The sequence below is a fragment of the Astatotilapia calliptera genome, chromosome 13 (assembly GCF_964374335.1).
Source record: "Astatotilapia calliptera chromosome 13, fAstCal68.1, whole genome shotgun sequence".
NCBI lineage: Eukaryota > Metazoa > Chordata > Actinopteri > Cichliformes > Cichlidae > Astatotilapia > Astatotilapia calliptera.
Genome location: NC_137434.1, coordinates 28,623,255 through 28,638,231, shown reverse-complemented (window position 1 = coordinate 28,638,231; position 14,977 = coordinate 28,623,255). Strand labels below are relative to the sequence as shown.

General features: G+C 39.2%; 2 protein-coding genes across 4 annotated transcripts in view; both read right to left on the bottom strand.

Moving 5' to 3' along the window:
• atrnl1a (attractin-like 1a) overlaps positions 1-14,977 on the bottom strand; it is a 329,340-nt gene that overhangs the window by 297,035 nt on the left and 17,328 nt on the right. The gene's annotated exons all lie outside the window — the stretch shown is intronic.
• LOC145419734 (uncharacterized) lies at positions 3,193-6,536 on the bottom strand. Its single transcript, XM_080288093.1, has 4 exons — positions 5,668-6,536; positions 4,743-4,891; positions 3,878-4,042; positions 3,193-3,802 (listed from the first exon to the last, which is right to left on the bottom strand). Exons 2-4 carry the CDS (start codon positions 4,797-4,799, stop codon positions 3,713-3,715), a joined length of 312 nt encoding a protein of 103 aa, XP_080144219.1. The 5' UTR covers positions 4,800-4,891; positions 5,668-6,536; the 3' UTR covers positions 3,193-3,712.

Genomic DNA, 14,977 nt, shown 5'->3' with positions numbered 1-14,977 from the left:
AGGGGAGAAAGAAAGAGGGAAAGAAAAACAGCTGAGAAGAGGGACGGGGGAGAAGGGCAAAAAACAAAAACCAACAGAATAAGCAGAGAAAAAAAATGCATATATCAATCACCTGGATCACCTGTTGAGAAAGAAAAAAGAAAACAAGCAGAAGAGAACAAGAGTAATAGAATAAACAACATCACAATGATATATCGGAATATGACAGTAAATACTAAATATTAAACATTATTGTGCAGCACATAAGATCGACAGCGCACAGTGTGCTTTGAGGTAGGAGCCAAAAAGGGTGTAGTTTGTGGGTGTGATCACCCGTGTGTACACCTGTGAGCATGGACACGCTTGTTTTTTTGTTTTTTTTTAAAAGGTTCCTTCATGTAATGATCTGCTAGAGGGTGTGGGGGGGCCACAGCCCCGTCCTCCAGGGCATGAAGCAGGTATGGAGGAGATCAAAACTCCAGACATCCAGAGGCCCCCAGAACACAAGAGACCAAGGAAGACCAACAGAGGGGCAGCTGCGCCACTGTCCCGGAAAGAGCTGAGGAGAGTCCCAGATGAGGGCTCACTCAGCAGCCGCGGAGCAGAAGCCAGGGGGAGTTGCAGTGACGCGCCCGTGAGCTCCACCGGCAGCCAGCCGTGCCTGAGTGACCGAGCCCCAGGCCGAGAGGCTGGGGGCACCCCACCTCCGAAGTGGCCCGAGCGAGCCCCAGGCTCCAGGCCCCGATAAGTGGCCGCCAAGGAGTGAGCCGGTGTGTACCCGGACGCCCACCCCCAGACACAAAGAACCACCAATGCACCGATATCCGAGGGAGTCCGCCACCAGCAGGGGAAGTGGTGGTGGGGGGAGAAAGGCCTCCAAACCTTGGAGGGCCTGAGATGTCCCCAGAGAGGTGGCGTCTGATACCCAACCTGACATATAGACACAGACGTACAGGCACACACAGATACAAACATCCATTCCCACCCTCATGCTCTCATATGCACTTACTCCACACTCAACCAACGTGGAGACAGACATAAAGAGACGCTGTACACACAATCACACTCCCCAAGCGTACTCTACGAACCGGGTCTAGGTACCCTTGCCCCTGGAGGGGGGAACTGCACCCAGACCCAGGTGGTGTTACCCTTTTCCCTGCGGTGGGGAGAAGCAGACCACCACTGGGCCTCTGCCTTGTTTTTATTTCTGAATAGGGAAAGGCTTCTCTCCATTGTTTTGAAGGGGACGGTAGATACAGCATTTCTGCTATTTCAAGCCTTTATTTGGATCACATAAGAAGGTCTGATTGTATTATCTCGTCTCTGGTTCACAACGATTACAACACAAAGGCTTTTGGAATTTCATATAATATTCCATCTGGTAATTCACTGTCCTGCGTTAATCTGTTATTTTCAAAAATCTCTAGCTTCCATCCCCCAAGGAAACAGATTAACAGTGTTCTCCACAGTAACCTCAGAGCTTTATATGCCCTCTCTGTCCTGCCACAGTTGCCTTTTACTAGATTCCATACATTATTTCAGCATTATCTTGCCACTGGCAATACATCCACAAACATTTATGTTTGTATTAAGTTCAAAGAGTCTTCTGATAAAACAGTAAGTAATATTATCTGTGACACCTCTTGAAGTCTGTGCAAAACTCTCGCAGTGGATAAAATACACAGAAGATAGCGACAGAGCTGCGTAAAGCCAGTGATGGATAACCAGACAAGCCAGAAATGACGGCTGCATTGTTCACACGGAAGAGTGTGCACACAAAGGTGGACACATACACACACATGCCCAAAGGTGTAGGGGTCCCCAAGCTAGGGCCAACAAGGAAGATTGAGATATCTGTGTGTGTGTGTGTGTGTGTGTGTGTGTGTGTGTGTGTGTGTGTGTGTGTGTGTGTATCGAGGGAAAGTGAAATGAGGAGATGAATGGCCAACAATTGAATAACCTTGACCTTCTCTGCAGATATCCTTTATTAAAAATCAAGAAAAGCCCTTCTACCGGGAATAACAAAGGCAGAGAGCAGAGAGTGAGACTGTGTGTCTGTGTATGTGAGAGAGTGTGAGTGTGTATGATTGATGTTACTGGGTCTCTATCACCTAAGGTATAGTCATGGTCCAATGGGTTTCACACTAGAGCATCATTCATTGCAAGAACCCCCAATCTTTCTCTCTCCCGCACTCTCTCTCAAAACACACACACACACACACTTCAAATTACTCCTGTACCTCAAATAAGGTCAAAGCAAAGCTAATAGCAACATGACCTGTTTAAACAGAGCAGAGTCACCTAAAGGAGAAGAGACAAAACAAGAAAAAGAAGGAAAAAGAAAGAAGCAAAGAGGATCGGAAGAGAAGAATACGGGGAAAACAAAAAAGAACAGAAAGGAATACAAGATGTTAAACAACAAAAGAGATGGAGAAGAGAAATTTGTGGTGCAGAGGAATAAAGAAAAAATGAGGAATGAAAATTAAAGATGCAGACAAAGAGGAAGAGGGATGAAAAAGAAGGATGACTGAAGAAAATAGAATCAATACAGAAGAATAGAAGAGAAAGAAAACAGACTCAAGACAAAGATAAAAAGAGAAACAAGTAGAAAGAAATGATGGAAAGGAAAGGAAGAAGAGGAGAAAGTGGTTAGGAAGATAACAGATAGACAGATAGACATTCACCTAATGTATATACCATATATATATATAATGTTCTTCCTCTACATCCCCCCCCCCCGTCCCGCCCCCCTTTTTGGCACATGTCAAGGAGCGTGTCAGGTTACATTTCAATGTGTGTTATACTTGTATAACTATGCACACTCAGAAAAATAAAGGTGCCAACTGGAACCAAAAGTGGTTCTTTAGACTGATGCCATAGAAGAACCTTTTTTGGTGCCACAAAGAACCTTTCAAACAATGGTTCTTTGAAGAACCATTTCTTTCAGTGGTTCATTGAAGAACCTTTAAAGGTGCCCCAAAGAACCATCAAGAAATGGTTCTTTGGGGCACCTTTAATGGTTTTTCAAAGAACCTTTTTAAAAATGGTTCTTTAAAGAACCATTTTTAAAAAGGTCCTTCAAATGGTTCTTTAAAAGAACCATTTTAAAGAACCTTTTTTGAGTGGTTCTTTAAAAAAACATTTTAAATCTTTCAAAATAAAATGCATCATAAATTGAATTTGAGTAGGGTAAAAATAAATACGAGCACAGCATAGACATATATTAATGGTTTATTGTCATTTTGTAGTTACCAAAAGACAAAAAGGCATTTTAGCCCTCAGCACAACATCACTACTAATACATGTCACATATTAGTGTTTTAAACAGTAATAATTAAATATATTTGCTATACTATAAATAAATATATATAAATACTATAGCTACAGATAACACAACAAATAATACATGTATTGTTTAATTAATAAAACATCAGAAAGTGATAAAACACATTAGAAATAGCAATAGCTTCATAACAGACCAATAAATCAACACATTTTCATCAGCAGATATTTGCATGTTCAGTAAAAATATTTCAACAAGTTTATGATTAAAATGATCAATGAACTTTAGCATTACACCATGTAATGTACGTTTCATGTTGTACTCATGGTCCTTTGTTAGTCCAGTTTAGGATAATCTCTCTGACGTATGTATCATATCAAATATGTCATATCAAAACAAGCCCACACCTGCAGTTGTTTCAGTTTTTCACTGGTGTTTCCTGTCAGCTGGTCAACCTCTCAGGCGGACATCCATATCAGCCAACCAAACAACAAGTTCCTCCCTTTGTGCTTCAAATCCCTCCCACTCTGAGACAAGGAGCTGAAAGAGAGAGAAAAGAGTCAATTATAAAGAAGAGAAAAGTGAAACCCTCCTCAGAAGGTCTGACTCGCATACCTGCAGTTGACCTGTGATGGACTCCAGTTTGGCGTTCACGTCATCCCTCGCCGATGCCAGCAGCCGAGTCTGCAGGGTGCCCTGGAAGAGCTGAGTTAATGTTCGACTCCTCCTGGTCAGGCTCTCCAGCTGGATGAGCCGAGGTCTCCCCTCTCGCCGCTGCCTCTGAACACAGAAACACAAACTGCATCTGAAGCAGGAGGTGCAGATTTTTTTGCTATTCTTTTCTAAATCCAGGCTAGATCACGTGAAGGTATTTGGAAAATTGTTTTGGCCAGTGGACGACTGTTGTCTTGCAGAAAGTCAAATCAAACATATTCGATACACAATCAATTCATAAGAACACATTATAAAAAATAAGTCCAGTTCTTGCCTGATTTCAAATGAATTCTGCATCAAAACAGGGTGACAGAAGTAAAACGAGTGCACAAAGCCTCACTTTGTACAAGCCTGCTATTACAGTTCTCCTCTATGCAGACGACTTTCCTGTTTTCAAGGCACAACTTGGATCTGCTGTACGAATCTTATGGATACACACTAAATGAAACAATAGTGTGCATGACTCCAGATTCTGATCCCTCATCCTAATATGGTCCCAACATAGCAACAGCAATAAAGAACGTGTTGAGGCTTCAAAATACAAAGTCCATAAACCAATGGCTGACGTGGGTTTTATCATAAGGGTGATAAATATACAGATTTCAGTCTGTCTTAGAGATTTGATGTTCATTTACCTGCAGATGCACTATACGTGCCTGTTCCATGGTTTTTCACAACGTTTTGCACATCACTATTAAATACAGGAAGTAGGTGAACTAAAACAAGTCATCTTTCTTTGTGAGAGGACCATATTAATGAAACAAACCTCAATGACATCATAGGGATCCCTAAAGATGCTCCTGCTGCTTTTCTTCCTCCTCATCCTAAGCTTCCTTCTCCTTGTCCTCGCCTTCCATCCAATTGTAATTCAACCTAATTGTGTTTCTCCCCCTCCTCTTCCTCATTTTGTTGGAGCTGTGAACACAATTAATGTGAATCTGGATTAATTTGTGCAAACAAGAAAAATCTACAGCTTTTTGGTCAGAGGTGCTCTTGTGATTTAAGCCGGGTAGAGTGTATGTATGATGTATGATGGTGGATAAAAAATTACAATACAAAAAAATTAACTATATTACAAAAGAACATCTACCTTGGAAACATCAAATGACCGGAGCATAACTTGTCAACTAGTCCGAAACTAAGTTATACAGGAACAGTCAAAGACACACCTTCTCATGTCACATTTCTATTCATTTCTATATAATTCGATTAGACAATAAAGAGTCATCTAATCTAATTATTCATTCAAAACACTTATGCATAGCTGTATTTTATACAGCTCATACAGAATTCAAAGTACAGGTTCATGTGAGTATTTAATGTACGGCTCAGATCTACAGAATTTCAAGAGTTTCTAGAGCAGACACAGAGCTCACAACAGGCTTCAGGCGCCATTTTAGTGACTTTAACAATATATTAAATTTTAATTTCGGTCTAGCTGACATTAGGTTATGTACGCAGCACGCAATTGAACCACATATTTTAGAAGCCAAAGGTTCAAATTAGCTGGGAGCAGCTTCACTTAATTATAACAGTGGTTTTGTTAGGAAAACAGTTGGATACTAAATTGCGCTGACCTCAACGGCTAACGTATCTAGCTAATCGCTACTGTTAGCACAACATTAACAGCAAGCTACAATGACGAGTAACAAAAACAAAACAGTAATAAGGTTTTAATGAAAATGTTTTACCTTTTCTAACAGTCCCAGAATCCACAGCTTCAAAGTCCAGCAGGTACTGAAGACTGTTATCCGTTTCGCTGTCACCGTCCGTGAGTTTTTTTTCCCGAAAGGTCAAGGCCCGCCGCTCGCACACTCTGTCTGCGCATGCGCATCCCAACGACTGACCCCCTCCGTCCGCTCCCGGGAGGTTATAGTATGACGTGTTCTGACGTCACTCTCTCTCTCTCCCTGTCATTTATTTGGCTCGAAACACATATCAACAAATTGCTCAGTGATGAACAACTACTCAGATCATTTACCTAAGCAGTGCGCTTTGTCAAAACGAAGTCTGTGTCCATTACACTGACATTCTGGTCTGCAATTGTTATTTACTTGTATTTTATAATTTGACTTTACATACTGCTGGGTGGTTTGTAAAGTTTACAATAACTAGTATTATCATTATACTATATTTTCAAAAATATATAATAATCTCAAAAGTAATGCCTTGGAGTAGAAAATAGTAATGCTTTATTAAAATTTAAAACTAAAGTACAGTACTTGAATGTGTGTATTGTGTCTACTGTTTGCAAATATTTCTAACTTTTATTTGAATATTCAGTTTCCTACCATCTTCTCTTAAAGGGTAATTGCCAGGTATCCCGCCCTCCCCCTTCGCACACACATGCACACAAAGAAAACACACAGTATAATTAACAGCCTCATTATAGTGAATAAATATTTATGCCATTTACACCATCAAACTTAGATTGCTAAGGATGAAGAACCTTTTGTTCTTTAAAGAACCATTTGTAATAGCTGAAGAACCATCCACAAAATAAAAAGGTTCTTTGACGTATGATGGTTCTTTAAAGAACCATGAAGACATCTGTAGAACCATTTAAGAACCATAATTTTTCTGAGTGCATGTGACAAATAAAGAACCTTGAACCTTGAAGATAGGATGGGTGTCTATGATAAATATGTATTATAATAGATATTTAGTCACAAAAGTGTTTTACGGGATGACACTTACTGTCAGAGTATTTTTGCTTTCTAAGATTTTATTATTCATATAATGATCAGCTAAGAGTGTTTATATTTCTGTTCTGTACTCAACCAGCTGCATATTTTAATTGCTGGCTCCCTACTTTATAACGGAAACTGCTTGCCTTCACATTATCAGTCTTTGCCTTCACATTGTCACTGTTTGCCTTCACACTAGCAGGAAACCGCCACCCACGAGTAAGAAACAACCTTGTAGAGAACACGAAGTTTTTTGATAAACCACACCTGTTTTCTTGACAAGATAAGGATGATATTTCCTTTTTCGTATGCTTCATGATGTGTATAAATAAAGCCAGACTGCACCAAGGAGGTGTGTGAGTCTCTCCCTGAGTCTCTCACCCGTGCACGTTTAAAACTGCTCTAAGTGTCTGAGTGATATTTCATTGCATCTGAGTACTTTGATAATAGAATATCTTTAACACTTACAAGTCTTAAGGCATCTAGATATAAACCAAAAACCAGATATTTTTGGATAAAGGATAAAAGGGTTTTATTTCTATTTGTTATTCTTATGGGCAAGAAAAGGAGCAAAGAAGGAAGAACAGATATAACACGTGCCCAGCCTCCTCCACCATCACTCACAAAAACACTGAGCAAGCCGCATATCGATGTGGACATCCATACGCATGAGGTGACTTTGCTTTACCCATCTGCCTCTGCAGGAAGTGAAAGTCATATTCAAATATTCATCTTCATCAGTCCCCCAAGGTTTAACCTGTAGATAATGAGCTTTATTAGTCAGTCTATTAATGGTGTCTCAGCTCTATTAACCTGGGGAAACTTAAAGTTGAGTAATATACCATGAGGCAAAAAGTCACATGACTACAAAGGGCATTAAACACTACATCTGTTTTCTATCAAACTTTTTGTTGGTAGATTTTTCATATCCATGCCATTTGTGGCCAAATGATCACTTCTTACTGTGCATTAATTTCTCTTGATGATTACAGAGACCAACTTTATTTAAAACAAACCAGAACAGATGATTTAATCAAGAATATATTTGCAACAGGTCTTACACAATACAATTTGCAGCAGTTTTCTTTGCAGAGTGCAAAGGTTTAGGTATTTAAGTTAATCATACAAATATGCTTTACTTAGGTTTGAAACATGCAATTGGCTGTAAATTGAACTCAATTTAACACAGAAAATAAAACCTGTCTAATTTCCTCTTGGTAATTTTTATCTAGTTGGAATGTCAGATGAAGATGTTGTCAGTAGGAATGCACAGCTTGTTTGGAAGGGCTGCCAGGAGAAATCCTCTTCTCTCTACAAAGAACATGGCTGCACACATTAAATTTGCAAAAATTCCATGCGTATAAACCACAAGATTTCTACAATAATGTACTTGGACAGGTGAGACCAAAGTGGAGATATCTGACATAATGCACAGCCCCCCCCCCCTGTTGTAAAAACAAACAAACAAACAAGACTGCATGCTTGTGGACGGGTGATGATTTGGCCTTGGTTTGCTGCCACAGGACCTGAGCACCTTGCAATTGTTAAGTTGCATTAGTTGCAACATTAAGATCATCTGTCTGCCAGCTAGAGCTGGACGGAAACTTTGTCAGCAGGATAATGATACTAGGCACAGCAGCAAATCAACAGCAGAATGGATAAAAATAATAATAATAATAATAATAATAATCAAGGCGTTTCAATGGCCAAGTTCAGACCTCAAAATGACTGAAATGCTCTGGCAGCAACTTAAGAGGACTGCAAAGACTCCTGTGAAAACTTTGTTTTTTGTTGTCTTTTTATATGACAGTGTGATAAAAATCTGCAGCCACTGACAAAGACAAAGTTAAAAGGTTAAGTTGGGAACATAAGGAGGAAGATAACCGGTGGTAAACTGACAAACCAACAACTGAAAAGGAAAACAAAGGATAATATATACTTATGATGTTGAAATAGAGCAGATAATAAAAAGGAGGGAAATAAACAAAGACACCAAACTAAAACAGGTAATGACAAACAGATGATAAACACTAAGAAAAATAAGAGAAGTTGTTAAATGAACTACAAATAGGAACCAAAACTTAGAGCTACTTAAGCCAGACATCATCACAAACCCTATGCTCTGAGCTCATCTTCAGTCACTACCCCCCCTCTATCATCACTGAGGACATTTGTGTTGTCTACATATGACATAGAGAAGATGAAGTGAGAGGGCGTTCCAGGGGAAGCTGTAAGCAACATCACACAGGTGTAGTGTATGCAGAGGTTTTTCAACCAGACAGCTGCACTTCTGTTGGAATTATTTTATTGATTGAATAGAAGATCATCCTGACTCAGCCGTAAGCATCACTATGAAAAACACAGCTTAATTTATGGAAACCTTTATAGGGCCATCAGTATCAGCAGCTGTGCTCATGCATGGAATAATATATACAGCACTTCAATAAAGTCTCATTCTTTGCAGCTTTGTTGATCTTTTCTTATCTAAAGATTTTTCTTTAGATAAGAAACGCTCTGTCCCATCAAGGCTGGTTCAAAAATATATAACTGCACTCCAGCATAACCACATAGCTGCTCAAGATGCACAAGATGACTCTTCATTGACTTTGGGTTACATAAAGTTGCCTCCTTGTCAATTCAATCTGCTCAAAAAAACTGAAAGATGCCTCATGCCACTGTGAGTTGAGATATACCACCACCAAAGTAAAGATCCTACACAACTAGATTTAATAAGATGAAAAGTTTGCTTTCAAGTAAACAAAACTGGGCTGTGGTAATAAAACGTGTTACAAGATCGTGTTCCTTCAGTAGCTATTTCCTAGCGGTATTTTGTGTCTTATAAGTTAAATAGGCCTATCTAAATGCCAATTTCAGGACAGTGAATTTCATAAGTTAAAATAATGCATTACATGCCTTTATTGAGCTACTGCACAGATTGTATATAAAAGACAGGCACTAAGGATTAACTTGCTGAGTTATGTTGTAAAGACTAAAGGTGAGCATTGACATAGTCATTAAGGTTGGGCGACTGGACAAATATATCGACCATCGACGATAGGCTGAGCCTTTCACAGATCGTTTTTACAAGAGCAAATTATTTATTTATTTATTTGCCCATGAATAGGTTTGCTAATAGTGTTGGTTGAAGCTAAGAGAAGCAGTCAATGGAAAAATAATAGCGCTGTTTTAACGGCACCCTCTTTCAGCTGCGAACAATTGCATTAAACACTACATTTGGGTTAACTCTAACCCAAAAGTAGTGATTCATTTACTCAGGCTCATAACAGAAAGAAAGAAAAGCAGTGTTCAGAAAAAACCCCAAAACATTTTATTTAAGTAAAAACACAATGGTGGGGAGGGAAACAAAGAGAAACTGGCTTCTATTTTCCACTATAACAGTGTTTACAGGGCGTTCCAGTGTTTATCTGTCCTACACACTCGACCAAACAACAAATACAAAATTAAACAAAAAGTTAAAAACCAAAATGTTTCCTCCAGCAAACATTAAAAAAAAAATTCTAATGTAAAGTTTTCTTTAGTGTGATTTGGCGCATCTCAAATAAATAAATAAAGGAATGAATGAATAGTCCAAAAAGTAGCTATATTAAAACTGACACAAACAAGAAATGAAAGAAAAATATTCTCTTCAAACAAAACCTAGAAAAATCAATCCGTGCAGGATTATGTTGCTCCGCCCATCAAAAACTCTGCGCCTGCGCAGATATATCGACTATCATCGGTTATTGGACTGACGAATGTTGGTTGCAAAGATTTTACATAGCAACCAACCTTAATAGTCATGCCATCTTGGGGTTTTGAAACCAGACATGGCAGGCGAGGGGTAGATCTGACAGAGAAACTGAGGGATAATGCACGCTTAAAGGCTAGCAACTAGCATCCTTCTTGACATTAATGGGGACCGACATTTACAAAATGCACATACTGTACTCAGCGTGACTCAAAATGAGCCCATATTCTTAGCAGGACAGTGTTTGACATCACACAGTAAGAGAGCAGAGGGTCACTTTTTCCACAGATTTTTATAATAGTAGATGCATTTTGGTAACGAGAGGTGTTGCCCCCTGGTGGTCATTAGAAAGAATGCAGGTTCAGGTCTCTTCACCAGTGACTTCAGTTTTGACACATGGAATCGATGTGTAGTAAATTTTAAAAAGCCAACATTGCAGTTACTCAAGCTCAAATCTCAGTTTCTGTTCCCACTAGCTGCTAACAGCTAATAACTATGAGGGATATCCCTTAAAGGTATATCATATTGATAGCGGATCGCACTCGTATCACAAACAAACCAAACAACCAAATGTGATTTGTTTGGGCAGCTTGACTGAACATAGGTTTGAAAATGCTCGAAGTGGGAGCAAGTTAAACAAAGACTTGCTCTGCTTTGTCACCTGCAGCAGTGTACATTTTATACACTGCAGATTAAACCAAGAAATGATCGTACAGAAAGCATTCATGTTTTGTGAGCTCACAGCAATGAATGGTAAATCTTCATGGATACATCATAGAAAACTGTGGGTACGCTAAAATTTAAACCCACAAAAAAATAGTTGGTTTAATTTGGTACACATCAGGGAAAAATGTTTTAAAGAAAATGTAGGTACTTTACACCGGTTGTGCAGATGAAATCACATTTACTGTTGTCATAATAAGACAACCTATAGGAATTAGATACTTAATTATAATATATTCAAACTTCCCCTCCAGCTCTACAGGGTTCAGATCTGGAGACTGTGGTGGCCACACCAATATATTTAGAATTCTGTCTGACTGCTTAGTCTTTAAATGTTGCTGACACATTTTGGAGGTGTGTTTTGGGTCATTATGCTGTTGTGGGTTGAAACTGGCCTTAATCATATGCTGTCTGAATGGTTTTGCAAAATCTTGTGATAGCTCTCCTTCCTTAAGGTCTCTTCCATTGTGTATGAATCTGCTATTTTACCACCTCCAAAGTTCCGGAGACCACCATGCTTCACTGATGGTTTTAATAACTGTTCTTGCATATTTTTATTTATGTCTCACAAATGTTCTTCTGTTTGATCTGGAGACCTCATACTTGGATTTACTATCCACAACATCCTCTTCCAGTCCTTCAGTGTTCAATGTCTGTGTTCTTTTGCCTCAGTCTTTTTCTTTTTCTTGGCAACTTTGCTAGGAAGTCCAGTGTCCTGAAGTCACCTCTTCACTGTTGATGCTGACACTGGTGTTTGACAAATACTATTTAGTGCAGCTGACAGTAAAATACAGTAGGCATTGTTGTCTTAAACTACACACTTTCAGATATGAGCCTCCCACTGCTGTTTGTGCTGTTCACTGAATGGAGTAGTTAGCAAGAATTTTAAGTTTCTTGCAAGTTTCACATTTTTATTATAGTCAATAGACACAGAAGTCCAAAGAGTCTCTCCCATGTCCCAGATCTGCTGTTTCTTTTTTTTTTTCTTTTTTTTTTTTGGACATTTTGCTATTGTTACTTTTAGACAGAAAATGTGGAGAAATGCTAGATAGCTGGGTCAACCAAGCACTTTATAATATGTTTCCCAATCACCAATTCATGCACCCACACACGCACACAAAGACACAAGGTGCTTAGCTGCAATCAAGATCAGCAAGGATTTGTTGTCTTGGCCAAGGAAAGTTTGCAGCATGGTGGGGCCAGGGACTGAATAGCCAACCCTGTGATTACTGAGTCATAGCCTCTAGATAACAAAGCAGGGGAATGACATGCAGTATGCCAGGAATTGTACCAGGGACTGGCTGCTGAAGGAACACCCGCAACCTTAATCACTTGTTTATTACTGTAATCAAGACAACAAAGGTTTTCTAATCTTAAATTATGTAGTTTCAACCTAAACCACAAAGTTTCCCTAAATATAACCAACTTGCTTTTGGCTTAAATTGAATCAAACTATTGCCATAGCACTGATTCATCATTAAAAGGCTTTATTACAATCATGATTTAAAGGATATGTTTATTTCCTGGTACCAGTATACTGCAATCACATGTTGAGGGCCAAATTAGAGTTGAAGGGTTTGTTACAGTATCATTCAAACTAACTATACATCAGATGCTTGGCTTTGTTACAAAAACAACAAAATCTTAAAGTGATTCTTTTAAGCAGTTTGATGAATTCAGTCAGCTAAGCCTGATGTTTCCTGGGACAGAGAAACTATTCTTTCTTTGTGTGCTGACACAGCTACACTGACACGTCTGTTAGCTGTGTGCAGAAATCAAACCATTATTAAACTCTTACAACAGTACGCTGTATTATTAAAGTTTTCACTCCAACCCAGACAACCCGCGACTGATTATATACTATCCTACAGCCAACAGAGGGGTATGCATGTGTTTATGTGTGTGTGTCCTGCCCCAGTGGTGAGTACCATCACATGTGGTCTGCATTAAAATGCTATTGTGTGTTATGAGGCAGCAAAAGGTTGTCATGCCGACTGAAATCACAATCCCATGTTGTCAGCCTCTTTCTTTTATTGTTGGTTGGCTTCCAATACTCTGCATGCATGTACTCATGTGCACACAAGCCCCACGGCACGCCCTTAACATGCCTGCTTAGTCCTGAATACACTTCAACACACCGCCGCACAAAAACAAACAAATGAATTTAAACATTGCGCCGAGGTTAGTTTGTCTAATCACTGAACAAGGTTCCCTAATAGCTTGAGCACAACAGTTTTTATTAATGCTATAAAAATGTTAAACAAAAAACTTTTGCTGTTGGTTCTTGGGAGCTGAACTGATTTGGACCTGTCCTCACTTCCTCCTGTCAATAACGGAAAGCTACTGGATGTGCTTTGTGGAGGAAAACAGGTTTAGGATCAACAATGAGTTTACTCTGGAAAACAAAGTGAGAAGTGTTTGGGATTCTCCACTGGAAATGATGCTTGTTTTCTGTCTACTACTGCATGCAACAGTGTGTTGCAGTATACTGTAATTGTGTACATTTGTAGTATGTATTGCATTTGAAGTTAATGGATGATTCTAAATTGGCTGTACAGTAGATGATAGGGGTGTGAGGTGTGTGTGTGTGTGTGTGTGTGTGTGTGTGTGTGTGTGTGTGTGTGTGTGTTTTATCATATTGGTTAACTTTAACTTAGACTGTGAGGTTATTCTACACCTAGCAAAGCATTTTACATTCATAAGACTAAAAACACAAAAGCAATAGAAATAGAAAAACAGTAACAAATAAAACAATAATTAACCATCAACCATCAAATCTGCAGACATTTTTGTTTTGATAGCTGTAAATCTACATACTGATCATTCAGGTGTGAGGCTGTTTTGAAATGCTCAACAATTGTGGGACTGGCTCGCAGTGGCAAATGGGGTTTGGAGTGCAAGGCTTAAAAAAATAGCATGAATGAAGATTGCTCATGCTGTCGTGATAACCTTTATTTCACTAAAATTAGTTTTGAACTTTTTTGAACTTCTGTAGGGGTACACGCCAGAAAAAGCCTGAGTACCACTGACACAGAAGCTGAACTATTGCAAGTCACCTTTTTCAAAATCATCTGGCAGATATTATAATGGAATGTAATTTGATGTTTTGACTTTCTAGAAGCAATTTCTGCTCATAATTACCTGGAGTAGTGCGCCAACACAAAACTGACCAACAAGGGTTTGATCTGATCCCAAATGGCATTAAAGTTAAAACACAATCTGGGATCAGAACTGATAAGACCCGGTTAAACAAATGTCCCTTCATCTTGGATGTATTAAGATTTAGCTTTAGGTAAGACCACCATCAGAATACACACTTCTGATAACGTCCTATAGAGAAGAGAGAAACGTGGTTATCGACTACAGTCTTTAAAAATTTGTAAATGGGTGTTTTTATTATAACATTATTTTGTTTTTTGTCTTTTTTAAAGCCAAGTAAAATAATAATACCTGGTTATCCCGAGTACCCGAGAAAGAACATGAAGTCCTGACCACCTTGCACAAAGTGACAGGCCACAAGAAGACAACTGTTCCCCCTCAGGCAGAGCATGCATTTCTCAGCAGATACGTACGTTTACGACTTCTTATCACATTGTCCTTCTCACAAATGTTCCCTCTTTCTCGCTCATAAACGTACACTCCTGTCTGGAGAGCACTGCCTGAGAATCATGCCAGTGATAGAAGAAAGAAAATAAAATCGAAGAGGACTGGGAGTTACAAGCAAACATGGGCAAACACCAAACATGGAGACAAATAACGGAGGCCCAGCTCTCACTGTAAACACAACCACCCACCACGTGCAAACACACACAAACACACACAGATGGATACAAAAACAGAAAA

Coding starts and splice junctions, on each gene's coding strand:
- LOC145419734 (XM_080288093.1), bottom strand. CDS start 4,799: ATGAGGAGGAAGAAAAGCAGCAGGAGCATCTTTAGGGATCCCTATGAT. Junction 4,043..4,742: donor ATCCCTATGATGTCATTGAG/GTTTGTTTCATT, acceptor TTCTGTGTTCAG/AGGCAGCGGCGAGAGGGGAG. Junction 3,803..3,877: donor CCATCACAGGTCAACTGCAG/GTATGCGAGTCA, acceptor TCTCTCTTTCAG/CTCCTTGTCTCAGAGTGGGA.